This window comes from Eptatretus burgeri, chromosome 2, assembly GCF_056783735.1.
Source record: "Eptatretus burgeri isolate ZD-2024b chromosome 2, Ebu_testis_v1, whole genome shotgun sequence".
Taxonomy (NCBI): domain Eukaryota; kingdom Metazoa; phylum Chordata; class Myxini; order Myxiniformes; family Myxinidae; genus Eptatretus; species Eptatretus burgeri.
In genome coordinates this window covers 145,529,419-145,547,092 of record NC_140962.1, presented here as the reverse complement: position 1 = coordinate 145,547,092, position 17,674 = coordinate 145,529,419, and the positions used below count along the sequence as shown (strand labels likewise).

At 43.7% G+C, this 17,674-nt stretch overlaps 1 protein-coding gene across 1 annotated transcript in view; it reads left to right on the top strand.

The window, feature by feature from the left end:
• Window positions 1-536: 536 nt before the first annotated feature.
• LOC147033438 (dynein axonemal intermediate chain 1-like) overlaps window positions 537-17,674 on the top strand; it is a 46,468-nt gene continuing 29,330 nt past the window's right edge. Inside the window, exons 1-7 of the mRNA XM_085851561.1 lie at window positions 537-655; window positions 880-905; window positions 5,655-5,714; window positions 5,985-6,101; window positions 10,488-10,578; window positions 13,166-13,283; window positions 13,554-13,597. Coding sequence (XP_085707687.1) covers window positions 568-655; window positions 880-905; window positions 5,655-5,714; window positions 5,985-6,101; window positions 10,488-10,578; window positions 13,166-13,283; window positions 13,554-13,597 — 544 coding nt within the window. The 5' untranslated portion in view covers window positions 537-567. The remainder of the gene's footprint in view (window positions 656-879; window positions 906-5,654; window positions 5,715-5,984; window positions 6,102-10,487; window positions 10,579-13,165; window positions 13,284-13,553; window positions 13,598-17,674) is intronic.

Sequence of the window (17,674 nt, the reverse complement as noted above, 5' to 3'; positions counted from 1 at the left end):
TTATTGCAGACCCATCGATTCAGTCCGACGCACAACTTACTCATTTTGATGTACAATTGTTGAGTGAACACAGGAATGAGCTTCTCTTGCGTTTTGGACTTGGTCTTCTGAAGTCTGAGCGTCACCGTAGCATTCTTCCTTTCACCCCTCAACCTGTGTCTCGACATATAATAATAGTCAACTCAGAAATGCTCAACATTTTGACCGACCTCAGTGTAAGACTCAAAGGTATAAAAATTCAACAATTCCTTTTTGACTAAAATGTTTAATTTTGTTATGTCGATGTTCATATCAATTACATGTATAATGTTTGTTTGAATTGTGTTTTAATTTAGCTTGTGATCTTCATACTTTTATGTTTGTTATTAACATGATTCTTCTTGCTGTTCTGATGTAACCATGCATCTATCCATCTTCTGACTGTCTTTACCAAGGATGCTTTTTATAAAATAAACCAAAATGAAATGAAAAAAGATAAAAAGAATGAACTGGGAGTTGAAATGTTGAAAAATAATTTGATGTTCCGTGTCTTGTCCAGAGCACAGATGTGAAGACGATTGGTTATGAATGTCCCGATGGTCAACGCATCCCAAAGTTTCTGAACAAGTTAATTTACAAGGACAGAGGTTCACAGACCTTCAGCAAGCCACGGAAGGTAATGACCACACGTGCACACTCTGACAACATTGTAACAAACTTTTTACACACATTGTATTTAGGTTGGATAAGGCCTCAAGCTGTGAGTGCGACAAGTACTCAGATGTCGCTGTACTGGGGGTTAAAGTCTCTATCTCTCTCTCACACACTCTCTCTTTCCCTCCCTCTCTCTCTCTTGTTCTCAAACCAATTCATTTCCTCAACTGGAAACCCTCCATCAAGTTGTTCAAATACAGCAGTTGTTCTTCGTGAGTATCCGGTTCATGTTCCTCAAACCCATTAACACTTTAACCCATCTATGTATTACATACACGAATGCCATATTTGCCAACATTGAGAGAAGCAAAGGAGGTCGGATGGAGGAAAGGATCTGTGGTGCGAGGGAGCGAAGCGACCGATGGGGGAGGAGGATCTGGGAGCGAGTGTTTCCCGTCCTACGGCAGGGAAATATTGTAATTTAACCTTAAATTTTACGTTCAAAGTCACTCTTTTATGCAAAATAAATGCAGAATCCTATTTTCCTGATGAATTTCAGTTGTTTTTTTCAAACCAGTAACTCTTGCATATGTTTTGGACTTTCCATTGTACACTGTACGGTATAACATTCTGTATGTTGTAATGAGTAAAATATAAACTGAAATTTAAACATAAACTCAGACTTGGCCCTGATCTACTCTCCAACACAGACTTCAGGTAGATCTACTGAAATTACTTTGTGTCAGTGGGATACTTGGGACCTAGCATGAAGACAGTGATCATCGCCTTGGCCAACAGCTTGTGTATAGGTAGATCTACTGCAATGACCTCATGTCACAGGGATCATGTAAACCTGTACTAACCTGTTTAATGGTTGGGTTGTCGGTGACGAAACCATCTCCCCCACCAGGTTTCCTGGTGAGGAGGGTGGGAGTATACATATGGATACCCAGCAGGATTAAAAACAAAACCTGTCAAGGGGCAGAGGAGTTACTTTTGAGCCAAGGGCCATCCATTTTTGGTGACCAACGTCCTCCTGCAGTTGGGTTACTTTTTAAGGAGGTTGGTGGCAGGATTTGCACTCTGGCACCGCAAAATGCTTCACTCTGCAAAACGCATAAACGCAAAGAAAACTGAAAACCCACTCCGTGGGAGTAACTCCTGTGCAGCTGCCCTTTACAGGGTAGCTCACCAGATGACGGGATTGGGGCAACGCCTCCTGGATCCACATTCCTTGATGATGGGAGGAAAATCACGGGGTAAACTTGCTGGGTCAGATTGCGGTAGTGTGTGGCAGGGTGGTACTAAGGTGTCGTCCACCAGACGGCAGTCTCCTCGGGTTAACCTGAGGTTGTCCCTTTGGGTGGGTGCCTTGAATGTCCTTCCACTAATAGAGGATGATTGCCTGTCTCCGTTATCATCTGAGTTCCAGCATTTGAACATCGGTTTTGCAGCACTCTCTGAGGTTCAGAGACCGGATAGTGGGGAGATCATGGTGGGTGGTAATCCCTACTACTGGTTTGGTCGCTGTGATGGTTATCATGCCAAAGGACCTGCTGCAGCTGTGTCCAATAAGCTGACTCCCATGATAATTGAGGTAACACCGGTCAACGAGTGTATTATGAGACAAAGGATTCATCACTCCTTTGGTGTCATTTTCCTGGTCTCTGGATATACTCTGACTGCGGTAAGTGATCTCACTGTGAAGGAGGCATTCTATGCCGTGCCCGAGGCGAGATACTTTTCTGGTCTTGGAGGATTCCAATGCATCAACTGGCACTGATGGGGATGGTTATGAGACATATGTTCATCCCCATGGGTCTACAACTGTAAACCATAATAGCACTGGGTTCCTTGACTTTGCAAGAAGTCGTGGACTTAGGGTGGCCGGTTCATGGTTTCAGTGCTCACAGAGTCATCGCTGGACTTAGTATTCCAATGCTGGTGATGTGGCAAAGGAGATTGTCCATGTGCTTGTTGATGGTCACTGCAGGATGATTCAAAACTGCAGGGTCGACTGGAGGTCCCAGTTCCTCAATACCGACCACAAGCTTGTTGTAGCAGCTCTGATGTTCCAGCTTCAATCCAAGAGAATTGTACCATCCCAGCCTCGGTTGATGTCAGCAAGCTCAAGGACGAGACGACAGCTGAGGAGTTTGCGTACAGGCTGAGTGGGGATTTGCAGGGTCTGGGTGCTTTGGGGAATCCTGACAAGTTATGGAGTGCCCTCAAGACTGCCATCCTTGATGTTGCCGGTGGATGTCTTGGAACCCACTGTCAGGTGGAGAAGAACTTTGTCTCCCAAGGGACATTGGATGCTATTGACCAGAGTCGCAGGGCCAGGCTTAATGGCAGAGCTGAGATGTTCAGGGAGTTGAGGTGTAAAACTGTGCGTGCGTTGATGGCGAACAAGGAGGCCGATGTGTGAGGAATCTGCGAAGAGGTAGAGCATCACCTGTGGAAATGTGATTCTCATCCTGCTCACAGAGGAATTTGTGCTTTGCGTTCCTCCAATCCCATCCGTCTGTGTACTGCAGTTAGAGTGGAGGACGGTGAGCTCATGACAGAGGAGTCCGAAGTGAAGGCCCGCTGGGCCGGTTACTTTGAGCAGTTGTACCAGGCTGACCCATTAGCTGTTGAGTTGGATGTCAGGGGTGTTATTCCTATTGCTGAGCCACCACTCAACTTTGAATCACCTTTGTTTGTGGAAACACAGGCTGCAGTGAATCGGTTGAAAGGGGGTAAAGCTCCTGGGATCTCTGACATTCATGCTGAACCTCTCAAGGCTGGTGGAGATGCTGTACTCCTATCATTGCATGCAGTTCTGTGCTCTGTTTGGAACACAGGCATAATCCCAACTGACTGGAAGAGGGGCCTTGTTGTCCCTCACTGGAAAGGGAAGGGTGATCTCCAGGACTGCAACGACGACCGAGGGGTGATGCTGCTCTCAGTGCTAGGCAAGACTTTTGCTCGGATAATTCTTGAGCGCCAGTGCTCAGAACAGTTGGGCTTTACACCAAACAGTTCAACGATTGACAGTAGGTCAACGATTGACAGTATCCTTGCTCTTCGGGTCCTCACTGAATGCGGACTAGAGTTTCGGCAGGGGCTGCATGCAGCCTATGTTGATCTCTGCCAAGCATTCAATTCAGTGAATTGGAATGCCCTCTGGAGGATTTTCGGTCTTCGTGGGGTGCCACCAACACTGATCAATTTGATTTCTGAACTATATTCTGGGGCTGAGAGTGCTGTGAGGTGTGGTGGTTCCATCTCTGACTTTTTTCCATTTGTTGCTGTAGTTCATCAGGGGTGTGTACTGGCCCCCACACTCTTCAGCGCTTCTATGGACTGGATTCTGGGGAGGGTGTTGGAGAGATCAAGTTGTGCTGCATCAGAGATCTCTGACCTTGATTTTGCAGACGATGCAGTCATCTTTGTGGAGACGCTGGATATCCTTTGGGGGTCCTCGATGCACTGAATGAGGAGTCTGAGCCACTGGGATTATGGGTTTCCTGGGTAAAAACTAAGATCCAGCCTTTCAATCGCATCTTGGATGCTGCTATCCTGTTTGTACCTGTTTGTGGTGAGGATGTTGAGGTCATGGAGAGATTCAACTCCCTTCGCAGTGATATTCATGTCTCCGCTTGCAGTGAGCAAGAGGTCAATAGACTCTGCGTTGTGCCTGGGGAGTCATGGGTTCACTGGATCACGGGTTGCAGCAGGTTGATCGGCATCTCAAGGAGATGGGGATGGGCCAGGCATATGCCTGAGGGATGGCCAGACGGAGACCCCTGGAGTGCCACCGAAAAGTTTACACAGTGACGCACTGCTGTAGCGCATGCTCCAAAACCTGACCTGACCTGACAGGAATACTTGGGACCAAGCACAAAGATGGTGGTAGATCACTGTCTTCGCCTTGGCCAAAAGCGTTGCAAGCGACTCGTGCATGCGGCCAACTCAGAGCAGATGCGGTTCTCATTTGTTCAATGTTTTCCTCTTAGTTGCATCACGTCGGTTAACCAATGATAAACATCCAACATTTCGTTGGTCAGTAGTGCTTGTAAATTTGACAGCATTTGTCATTTGTTGCCACGTACTTTGAATGGTCGCTGTCGCCAATCAAATACAATGAGATTACGGTTATGATTTTTCATGCAGCATCGATTCAAACCTTCCAAAGGCTGACAGATTTTCATTTTGTGACAAGGTTTCTATCAAAAACTTCAATGACATTATTTTATGAAAGCAGTATTTTTCTCTATTATTGGCCAATAAAATTGTTGGCCGATTCAAGGATACAAAATGATGTTAGACTACCATCAAAAGCGGTAGATTTGGTAACTATGTATTGTTTATCACATCGGAAATGGTCCTTGTTTGTCTGCCTGGTTTCCTGAAGACCCTCACCTGCTCTTTTAATTCTACTTTGGACCAATCATTTTGCTCTTCTATTCAGGTTGCTTGTATTCAAGCAAACCAATCCTGTTCTCTTTTGGTCTCGACCCCTTCCCCTGTGGTGTTAATTGAAATAAAAATTAGTTTTCATCATGTGATGTTTTCTCAAACCATGTGATTTCTTCTCATGGGGGCTAGTTAAGGTGCAAGTCTATTAGTTGGGCCTCCGGCTCATCGAACCTGAAAAATAAATTTGATAAATCAGCCAAGACTCTTTGGATTGAGAGGTTAATTTGTAATGACATAATTTAGGTATCGCACGAACATAGAATTATGATTGAACTTTGTTTTCCATCAGCAGCTAGTCAGGTAGATCACTACTTGTCAAACACCTGAGATTGGAGAGGGTGACACAACCAGGGCTCATTAAATCCCATCTGGCCACAAAGCGAGGGGGGAGGGGGTACACAAGGCACACCACCTACTTCTGTTACAGGTACAGTGCAGTAGTGATGCATTATTGGGGTTCAGGTGAAAAGCTATGTGATTAAAAACTTGTCACTGTACAACAATCAACAATCCTGCTCCAACTTTGTGGTTTTTATTTATTTCCTTTGACCTAACAGGAGCAGTCAAGCCAGGTGGAGACTCTACCGAAAGCAAACTTCGGTAGCACCGTAAACCAGGTACACACTCTCATCAGGTTTGGTTTGGTGGATTCATATCGAGACAGGTGGCTCTACGCTATAATAGGAATGGGGAATAAGCTAATATTACCCATTTGATGATTACACTAATTAAAATGGAAAACATTAAATTATGATCAAATGAACATAATGATGAAAGAGAACCTTCATCTTGCAATTATCCCTGTTTACATATTATGTACAACAACATTGTTCACACACACTTATTGAGTGGTACCTGTGTGCACTTATTCACTTGAATGTACTCAGTGGAAGATATATGATGCCTGTAAAGAGGAGATGATGAAGAACGAGAACAAGAAGGAACGAAGAACGGCAAAAACCTCCCGCAGGGACAGTAAAAAGCTCAAATCGACGTCTGTCCAGGTGAACATGATTATGATGAAAATATAGGTGTTATACATTGCAACGATCTTCAACAGGTGCACACAAGTTGTCCAGATAATCGGCAATATTTTTTTTGTTTTTCCATCAATCTCACCAGTCTGATGATATCATGAGTTGCAATGAGCAATGAAAGGTTAAGTGGAATGTGAATGGTCAAATTAGTCATGAAGTCACTTGTATTTATACCTCTTGTAAAAGACTTACAAAATGGAACCCCATGTGTGGGACATGTCAAACAGCTTCCTTGTATTCAACTCCATTATATTATTTCGGTAATTCTCTTTGTGTAAAAATAATAATAATAACTACACACAGATGAGATTGATACCCTCAGGGAAAGACCACGACTACATAGAATAGAAAATAATAAACACAAAAATAATGGTAAGGAGAACCAACAGAGCACGCAGAAAATTATACCAAGCTCAGCCACCTTGAAAAAATCAACACGGTGAGCTTTACAGCAGCAGTATTTCTCATTCATGAAAAAGTGACGAAAATGCAAAAGGACGTAATAAGGAGGCGGAAAGGATTCAAAAGTTGTGAAAGAATAAGTGACACTAAAAGAAAATACCCCCATTGATATTTGATGAAGCAAAAATAAAAGAACAACTTACAAAAATGCCAAACTTTTAAAGTCCAGGCCCAGATGAAATTCCACATTTCTGGTGAAAGCAAATGGATGTTCTCCACAATAACTTTGCTCAAGCATTCAACAAACTTATCCAAGTTTGGGATAAGGGAGGTGTTACCTCACAGAAGACAACACATATCTCATCCCAAAATCTGGACAAACCCAACTACCTCATAAGTATAGACCAATTGCATGTCTACCATCAAAATACTAACTTCTGATGGGAATCATCACAGAAATGATGTACCACCACCGAGCACAACAAGGAGGCTTCGAGGCAAAACAGAAGGGATGTAAGAGAGGATGCTACGGGACAATGCACTACTGACTACGAAACAAGGACATACTCACAAACTATAAAATGAAAAGAAACAAATTGTCCACAGCCTGGTTAGACTCAAAAAAAACTTTTATTATTGCTCCACATTCATGGATGATAAAATGCATGCAATTGTACAATATCAATTCTGAAATAATACAACTCATCGAGAAAGCAATGGAGCGCTGGAACACCACATTGATATAACATCACTTGGAAGGAAATCTCAAAATACCAGGAGTGAAGATTTATCAAGGGATCTTAGATGTCGATAGCATTTCACCCCTCCTGTTCTGCCTGTTGGTGGAACCACTGAGCAACTTCATGAATGAGCAAGGACATGGGTACACCTTCGCATCCAATGAGAGAACGTCCAAAGAGACACGGAAGGTGACACATCTACTACACACGGATGATCTAAAACTCTGCGCAGAATGACAAAAAAATGACAAAACAACTGAAATTAGTGAAGCGATACTCCGCCAACATTCAACTGGAATTTGGCTTAGATAAGTATGCCATGTGCACATTTGTACGAGGTGGACCAGGGGGTTTCCAAACCCAGGGTCGTGACCCGAATTTGAAAAGCCCCCTTCAAAATCCTGAATTTTTTTGGTTTTAGGGGGGTTTTTTCATGTCGAAAGCGTTTACACTGACAATTTTTATCGTAAGTGCCACTTCCAAATAGGTACTGGTACCATTTGGGTCACGAGGAGAAAGTGATTTCAGATTTTGGGTCGTGGTCAAAAAACGTTTGGAAACCACTGAGGTAGACCAACAAAAACAGGCAACATAAAAATGGACCAAGATACAACAATACAGGAACTAAACAACAAAGTATCATAGAAATACCTCTGAGTAGAAGAGGGCCACCAAATATGTCACAAGCAAATTCACAAAACAATTGCCAAAGAATGCCGACGATGCTGATCCTGAAAACGTACCTTCCCCAAGAAACAAAATCAAAGCCATCAACCAAATTGCAGGACCAGTGTTCCAATACAGCTGTGGAATAATAAATTGGCCACAAGTAAAACCAATAAGCTAGATATCAAAACGAGGAAACTTCTCACCATCCACAAAATGGTCTACAAAAATCAAGACATCCTGAGAATGCACCTGCCCAGACGAGAAGGAGGTCGTGGTCTGATGGAATTCAATCAAGTGCACTCCGTAAATGCTCTTATGGATAAAATCCGTAAGAGCACTCAGACAACAACAAATCTCAGTGTTACCAGAACTGCAAGATCCCGGCATGATGCTAATGAGAAAATGGAGAAGATGCTGACCACATGGACCAACTTCAGCATCAGCACCAACAGAACATGCGCTTGTCTGGAATGGTCATTCAAGAAAAGGCAAGGAGTTTGTATGGTGATCTAACAAAAGATACCAATGATCCAGTGCCTTTTGCTGCCAGACATGGGTGGTTCAAGCGCTTCAAGAGTCGCCATGCATTCCACAATCTCAAGTTGATTGGGGAAGCTGCTGCTGCCGAACAATTTCCAGATCTCTTCAAATTGGTGATTGCGGATAGAGATAAGACACCAAGCCAGGTGTTTAACTTCGATGAAACTGAACTTTATTGGAAACACATGCCCAGCTGCACTTTCATCTCCATCGAAGAAAAGACAGCATCTGGATTTAATGCTGCCAAGGACCACTTCACCTTGCTCTGGGGAGCCAATGCCTCAGGTGAATACAAATTAAAGCCATTCGTGGTCTGTCATGCAGGACAAAAAAGGGATGTGTGAAAACAAAACTCCCTGTTGTTTGGAGAGCAAATAAGACAGGCTGGATAACTTCAATGATCTTCAGCGAATATTTTTCAAGGGAGCTCCGCAAGGAATTGAGATCTTATTGTGAGGAGAGGATTCCCTTTAAAATTCGTGTTATTTTGGATGATGCTCCTGGTCATCTTCCAAACGTTATTGATATGAGCGGTAACATTCAGGTTCTGTTTCTTCCTCCTAACACCACATTGCTCATCCAGCCAATGGGCCAAGAGGTCATAGCAACTTTTAAGGCCGATTACCTCTGTCAAACCTTCTCCAGACTTATCAGGGAATGTGATGCAGATGATGGAGCTCAGCATCACGACATTCTGGCGCCAGTTTAACATCAAGATGGCGATTGATATCACCGGCTATGCCTGGGATGAAGTCACATGTCTGTGCATTAATGGAGTGTGGATAAAACTCTGGCCTGAGGCAATGATTGAGTTCAGAGGTTTCACGGAGGTTTAAGTCAGCGAAGCAAGGTGACAGATTGTGGGCATGGTCCTGCAAGTGGGATTTGAGGAGGTCGACAAAGATGATGTTGAGGATTTCCTTCTCACACAGGGAGGAGCGGAGCAATGAAGATTTTCTGGCTCTGGAGGAGGAGCGCATCAGAGAGGAATCAGAATCAAGTCCCGAGGAGGTTTTGCCTGTTAAAACCCTCACGATGAAGGTCATAGCTAAAGGTTTCAATTTGGTCGATGAAGCCATGGCCATCTTTGATGAACACGATCAAAATTGCATGAGAAGTTTCAAGGTGCGGAGGGAGATGGAGAATGTCCTGAAATGTCCAAGGAGGTCTACAAATAGAAAATGAAGGCTGCCACTCAAGTCTCCATTATGAAGTTCTTCAAAAAACTCCCAAACGAATTGGCCTCCATTTCAGCTTCTGAGCCTTCAACCTCAACTGGACAGCTTGCCATACCTGAATAGGCCTGCCACAAGCAATATGTACTGTATCTAACCCCAATCATGACAACACTTCTTAAAAAGTAATTCATTTTAATGTTTTTATTTGTTATGTGTTTTATTTATGCATTGTTTACTGCTTTTTTAAAGGTTTTTGTTATGGTCTTCAACCTTAAAAGGTTGAAATCGTACCAGTATGGAACATAACCCAGATTTTTACATGTTAAATATTACCCCAAAACACATTTTTGGAAAACTCGGTGTTTCGTGGGAACGCATCCCCGTGTTACATGAGAGTCTCCTGAAAATTGAACAAATAGGTTCAAATGGAGCATCTCGCCACCATTAGAGCATTTAAATTGTATTAGAGGTGGCACTAAATGCGAATTGTTGTTGCCATCTTGCCGGCTCGATGACGGAAGACTCGGACAGGGTTTTTGGTACGACTTGGGCGGGGTTTGAACTGCCGAACTCCCATATTCGGAGCGGATGCTCTAACCATTACATCATGGATTCTGGTGTAAAGTTTAAAAAACATTTCTTGCCGTCCCACCTTGGGACAACCGACTCATTCTTATGTAACTCATTCTGTCAGGCTTATTGTACATAGACTCTCACTGGCATCGCATAAGAAGTCGTGATTCATCATTCAGGAAAAAATATCTATTAAGTTAATGTTGTATGCACCACAGTAACTGATCACATGCATGGCCTATTACTCCTAGTTGAAGAGCGACGACCTCAGCAATATAGGAAAAGCAGCGAAGATCATAGAAAGAGTGGTGAACATGAACGCCGACAAAGAGATTGCTCAAGGTGAGATTTACCTGGAATTAAAGTCGTTAAAAATACAGTTTAGAGAGCGTAAAATACATAAAATTGATCATGTTATCATTCACAATATGAATTGAGAATGTGTTTGAGGAGAGTTATAAAATTACATCACGTGGACAATCGGTGTGATGTGCACGGTGCTTTTTACCTGTGGCAGCATAGATGATGCAAAAATGAAACCCATGTTACTCCCAATGGAGGAAATTTGTCTTGGGGGAGAGAGAGAGAGAGAGGACAAATCAATCGGTAGGACGTACAAATGGATAGACAAAAGGGAGACAAGGACAACGACAGTGTAAGATATTGCTACAGTCACCACTCTGTACCGGTTGCCCAGTTTGAATCCGGTGAGTCATGTCAAAATGACCACGACTGTCACCCATCTCAAAGACTGGTTGTCGGATATGCGTCTGCCGACTGCATTTCTGTACAGATTGGAGACCGTGAAGTGGGTGAGGGCCACGCCGATCGGCGAACACGTGACTGATCTTAATCTTCGGCCAGTAACCGAAGTCATGTGGCGTGATTGTCTGGTGGTATGGAGACTGCACAACCAATCCACCTTTAACTGGATTTATAAGGCCACCAGATGAAGCCACTACGACAACCAAAATTCATCCAGAGAACAGGTCACATCTATATTTACACTCGGAGCAACCCGGCGTTGCCCGTGGGGGGTTGCAGGGGGTGGGGGAGGAGGGGGTTCCCTGCACTGCTTGACTGGATGAGCTTTTCCAGGTGGACGTTTCTGCAGTGAAAGATTCACAAACAAATGCAAAAAACACAAACTAGAAGGGCAATCGGTGGAGCGCGTACCTCCGCCAAGATGATTAGTTTACATTTTGTATCTCACTGATGGCTATGATCTGGATTCGGACCGGAACTAAAATTTAATCGCCTTGTCCGTCACCTCGCCAACTCATCCATCAAGTTTCGTACGAATCTGTCCACAAATCTTCTGAAATATCGTGCCATATATCGTTTTATCCCTATCACTCAATGGTGAAAAATCACTTTAAAAATTCTCAGATCCAAATCCAGATTCGGATCTTCACCAAAATCGGATCATTTCGTCGGTCACATACTCAAGCTCTCCACCAAATTTCGTCCGAATCCGTTCACAACTTTTTGAGATATTTTGTCCACAAACAAACAAACAGACAGACAGACTGGGGTGAAAACATAACCTCCATTCCACTTTCGGTGAGTTTCGGTGAGAGCAAGTGGGCCAGAACCTCGAATGCAGGGTTGTTTTTCCCCCATGCAACACCTGTAGAGGGGGAGGTTGTTTTTTTTTTGCACGAATGACCTAATCCTGGATATCCCCAGCACTTGTGCAAGGAGATTGCCCCAACCATTTTTTTCTAATGATTTTCAGAACTACATAAACATACATAGAGAATCTCCTTGTTTCGGGGGTCAGGGAGGGGAACTTTGGGGGGGATTTTTTTTAATTTTGTGCCCTTGACTTGAAGCAGGGTAACCCCAGCACTGCTGTAAAGAGATTGGGGTTCGATTGGGGGGAGGTAGTTGGCTTAAATCTTTGCCCCAACTCTGATGTTGCAACACCCAAAATCTGGGGCCTCTCGGTGCTACGGTTTGGCCTTGAAAGAATAAGGTACAAACAAACGTGCAAACAAACACTTGAAAATATTTATGTAGATTGTAGATGACATGGGGAGGGAAGATGAGTCAAGGTAGAGCACGTACGTACAGGCAGTATTCACAAGCAGATACAGCAATAATTCACACGCTCACGAAACCACGTTGGCTTCATCGCAAAACTTAACCACTCACATCACAGCTTTTAATTCAGAGATAGTAGACAAGATGGAACCTTCTCCCAAGTGATGTCTGTGTGGAAATGTTTCCTTGGGTCTTGGTAGGCACTACACCTACCTGGTTTTGTCTCCCCCCTTATCCAGAACACTGGCTGCGCAGTGAGGTTCGTGTCGTACATTAACTTTGGGGAGCCACCTCCACAAGAGGATGCATAAAGAAACCATCCAGATCATCCAGCGAGTGACCCATGCCTTTTTATTTGGCTCTGCTTGTCCCCCCCCATCCCCCCTCCTTCTCGCACGCTCATTGGCTCATCGCGTGGCCTTCCCCCGGCACTTCTTGGCACTTCTAGCTGTTTCCGGTTGCTTCTTGCAGCTTCTGGTTTCGTCCTGCAGCTTCTGGTTTCTGGTGGGCGAGAGTTGAAACGGCGTGGACATCAAATACCGTGTTCAAAAACCGATCATGAAAAGAGGAAAGCACATTGAGACAGATTACAAAGGGAATGATTTAAAGTATTGGTTTGGGAGGAATGCTGGAAGAATTATACATTATGTAATGGAGACCTTTAACCCTGTCTCGACATACCCTGACACGTTATGAGCCTTGTGTACAAATAACCTATGCTTTCTGCTCAACATTTACGAATGAAATAACTATTCTATGTTATTCCCTTTAACCCCTATCGCAATATCGCATTCACGCAACAGCAATAATGGGATCTAAATTTGATTGTTTAATCGTGTTAGAGATTCCAAGTATCTAATATTAAACATTATTTTATTTACAGATTACAGGTACTTTGAAGATGCATCAGATGAATTTCGAGGCACAACAGGTACTCTTCTACCTCTGTGGCTTTTCTGCAATGAGAAAACTAAAAAGATGGCTGTCACTGCACTTTGCTGGTATGTTGAAGCATGCATACACGTGCGCTCGCGCACACACACACACACACACACACACACACACACACACACACACACACACACACACACACACACACACACACACACACACACACACACACACACACACACACACACACACACACACACACACACACTTATGTCTATTTTGTTACCTGTCTTGTGCTTCCTTCCCCGACTGGCACGTGTTTCGACACCACTCTTACCACTCTTCTCTACCCCCTCTGGCATCGTATTTAATCTGCCAAGGAGCCCGCATTATGAAGACCTCATTGTGGTTGGATATAGCTCATGTAAGTTGGACATCACCTTCTTTGAAATGACTATTTCACCGATACAATACTTGCATTACAACATTCCATTGTTTGTATTTTTTTTTGTTTCACTTAATAAATGATGGGGTTATGGAATGTACATGTGACACAGGTGGATTTGGGGGGAGACCATGGGGGAGAGGGAGGGGGCAATTCCCCCCCCCATCCCCCCAAAAGGGATGGGTTTTTTTTCAGTAGTTTACAATTAAAACAACAAAACATTACATTATATGCACCTGCAAATCCTAACGTAAGTGGTAAAGTGAAACAGAATCTAACTGCGCTGATTTCTGTCTCACAGTCACAGAGATATTACGGTATTTACAGAGTGGGATGTGACTGGCTGCATCCTTTTTCAAATTACATGAACAGTGAGCACAAGTACATGGCATGAGAGTGAATGGGACTGAACACTAATATCAAACTTGAGCTTTAACAGTTTTAGCTGAGAATAATGATTTGCTGGACCTCTCTCAAGAAAAGCTAAAATGGACATTCGGAAGTTTTTTTTGTGTGAAAGTGACTGTTGAAGCACTGGCGGATGATTCATAGCAGGAAACTAGAGAGTTCAAATAACACCTGACTTGAGAAAAAGGACACGCAAAGGGTCTTTTCAACTCTTGCTTTGCGTTTCCATGCACAATCCACAGGGTGGCCTGAAAGTCACGTTACCCCTGCTAAATTACCTCCTTCCTTTTCCTCGTACCTCTCTCCCTTTCCTTCTGCTCTCTCTCTCTCTCCCACTATGGTATGCGGATCTAACGACTCCATACATCGCTTTGTGGGGCTTCATCAAGGAGAACGTGTCGACAAACTGGGATAGGACGATTGAAGAATTGTGTGCTGACTTGTGGCCTCTTTCGCACAGATTACTCGACAAATGCTCCGCAAGATGTCTAAGAGCACTTGGAGACAAATTCAGTGGTGCAAGGAGAATGATGGAGTGCATACAGATACGATGGTTGATTAATTAATGAAGGAACTGCACAATGAATCCTGAATGTTGAAATCGTTTAAAAATGAATGCTTTCATGGAGAAGGGTAAAGCGACTCTCTCCCAACTCCCAGTCCGCATCCCTTCCAACTCCAAGTCCGCATCCCTCCCATCTCCCAGTCCGCATCCCTCCCAACTCCCAGTCCGCTTCCCTCCCAACTCCCAGTCCGCTTCCCTCCCAACTCCCAGTCCGCATCCCTCCCAACTCTGTATATTTCATACGAGCCGTGATTTTCATATGAATCTCGGTACTCCACCGCCCTGAGAGCGCAAGTGGCAAATTTTATTGTTTGGGATGCCATAAAATGGCGTAATATTTTGTCAAAGTACTGCTTACCTGGGGGGTTCCTGGAGGTGCCAACAAGGCAATTGTGTTCTCCAGTTTTTGGAATGATTTTCAATTTTGTTTGACTGCCACACAGGTAGACACAGGAAAACAGTTAACTTAATCCTGTGTGCGCATGCACATTCGGGACGAAATTCAGTGCAATCAACCGAATTCAGAACCAAAGGACTGCTAAAATGCAGGTTTGTGTTCCGATTCACATGTTCTCCAATAAATAAAAAAATGACCGTTTTTACAGCCATTTTTCCCTGCTGTGCAGGGGTTGGCTTTTTCTTGAGGAAATGTTTTATGGCCGGATGCCCTTCCTGATGCCAACCCTGGTCACCTCTTACGACACACAGGGATATGGTACACCTATTCTAACCGGGGCATACACCGGGACCAGTACACTGGTACTCATTTCGCCGACCTTGGAAGGATGACAGGCTGAGTCAACCCCCTGGTGTTAATTCAGCAGCCAACGGGGCTTGAACTCAGGACCCTGGGATCCCAAGCCACCACCCTAACCACTAAGCCAACACCAGGTTTTCACATGTTCTCCAATGATCAAAATATAAAATTCAATTCAAATGAAGTTGTTCCTTGATTGGAGATTGATGTCGATAAACAGATGGACAGACGGACGGAGTGAACCAATTGCTTAACCCCGCTTTAAGCTTCGAGTGCGAGGTCGTAACAACTGCTCCAGGTAGGACTGCCGCTTACCTCTGCTCTTGACGCCGTACCATCGCAAGTACAGCAAGACGATCACGAATCTTTGGATGTAGCGAGTCAGGGTTCTCTCAGCACACAAACAACTGAAGATGATTATAGAAGCGTAAATCTTCCAACAATCTCAGAGAAAACCATTGAACCTCATCAACCACATCCGACTGATTTTCCAAAGATAATATTTGGGAAAAACAGTCGTTTTTTTTTTTTGTTTTTTTTACAACAAATTCCCCTGGGTTGAATGTTCTGTTCAACAACATCCTTGCGTTGAATATTTACTTCTGCCACCAAACGTGGATGGAGGTTATTTATTCAGCCCTGTTTGTCTGTTTATTGATGTAAGTATATTGATGACTTCCGTCCTCTGTTTGTGTGTTTGTGTGTTTGTTTGTAGGCACGATAACTCGAGAACGGAAGAAGCTACCAATGTCAAATTACACCACGTGATTCAAGAGGGTGATGGCTAGCGCTGATTAGATTTTGGTCAAAATCGGTCAAAGGACAAGGTTGCAGTGAGGTCAAACATTCGATTTTTGATGGTTTGGTACAGAATCATCGTAAAAACTTCTGGTTTGCGTCGCTACCTTCTCTGGAGACAGCTTTTATTAGACAAGGTCAGAGGTCAAGTTGACGATTTCGTAAGTACCAGTCTATGACTGCTTGTTTGTTTATTTGTGAGCAGGAGGTCTCAAAAGGTTATGGACATATTCTGCCGACATTTGGTGGACAGGTGAGATGTTTGATGGGGACAAATTGATTGGATTTTGATGAAGATCCGGATCCATATCCAGATACTGGAATTTTTTGAGTGATTCTTCACCATTCAGAGGTATGGCCAAAAATGATATGCAGTACTGTATAGCACAATATCTCAACACGTTGTGTATGGGTTACGACTAAACAAGGTAGATGAGTTGGTTCGGTGACAAGAACATGCTGATTAGATTTTGGTTCAGGTCCGGATGCAGATCCGCACTATCAGTGGGATAGAAAATGTCAACTGTTCAGCCTGGTGGAAGCTAGAGTCTGCTCTGTATTCTGGCTCTTCCACAAACCTTGACTTTATATCCAAAACAAAAAAAACAAGATGCTGTTTTCTGCTTTCCCTGCCATCACTTCCACTCAAAAACAAGCTACACTGAAGGTTCATTTATCAAAAAAGCGTGCAGGATTGGAAGGAAAACTCTGAAAAATTGTCTAAACATGCCGTTACCCAGGTTAATTTGGAATATGTGGAAAAGTATAAATGCTTCAAAGATAGTGAAGAAACGGGACGAGTAGCAGTGAAAGTCATAAATATAAAAGCCCCCACTTTCAGAAAGTCATAAAAGGACTGTTGAGAGAAACAGGTATTACCTTGCAGAGGTTTGTGACATCAAGTTACCCTCAAAGCTTGGCGTACCACTTTGTGGGGACGATGAGAGAAAGGAAGCTAAATTGAAAGGGAATTTCTTGAATTTTGTGATTTCTTTTCAAAGTATATGGCTGGTGTTGGCTTAACGGTTTGGGTGGTGTGCTTGGGAGCCGAGGATCCTGGGTTCAAATCCCACTTGGTTGTTGAATTAACACCAGGTGGGGTTGACTCTGCCTGTCATCCTTGCAAGGTCGGCAAAATGAGTGCCAGCTTGCTGGTATCTTCTGTCGGAGTGGCGACCCATCCAGGATTGTGCCCAACAGCCAAGGAGACTGCTTCGGCAGCACCAACGCTCTGCACAGAGCCTGGTCCCAATGGATGGATGGATTTTCAAAGCAATTGTACAGGCAGTGAATAAGACCGGGTTTTTTTCTGTCTTGGCAGATGAATCCAGATCGTTTTAGACAGAGCAGCTTTCATTTTGTACCAGATACTCAGAAAACCTTGAGATCAGAGAAAGGTTTGTGCGCTTTGTCATTTGCTCGTCTTCAAAAATGCAGAAGGCCTTTATACTTCCATAAATAAAGCTTTGGAGATAAATGGATTTCAGAATCTGCCCATATTTGCCCAATCCTATGATGGTGCTGTTGT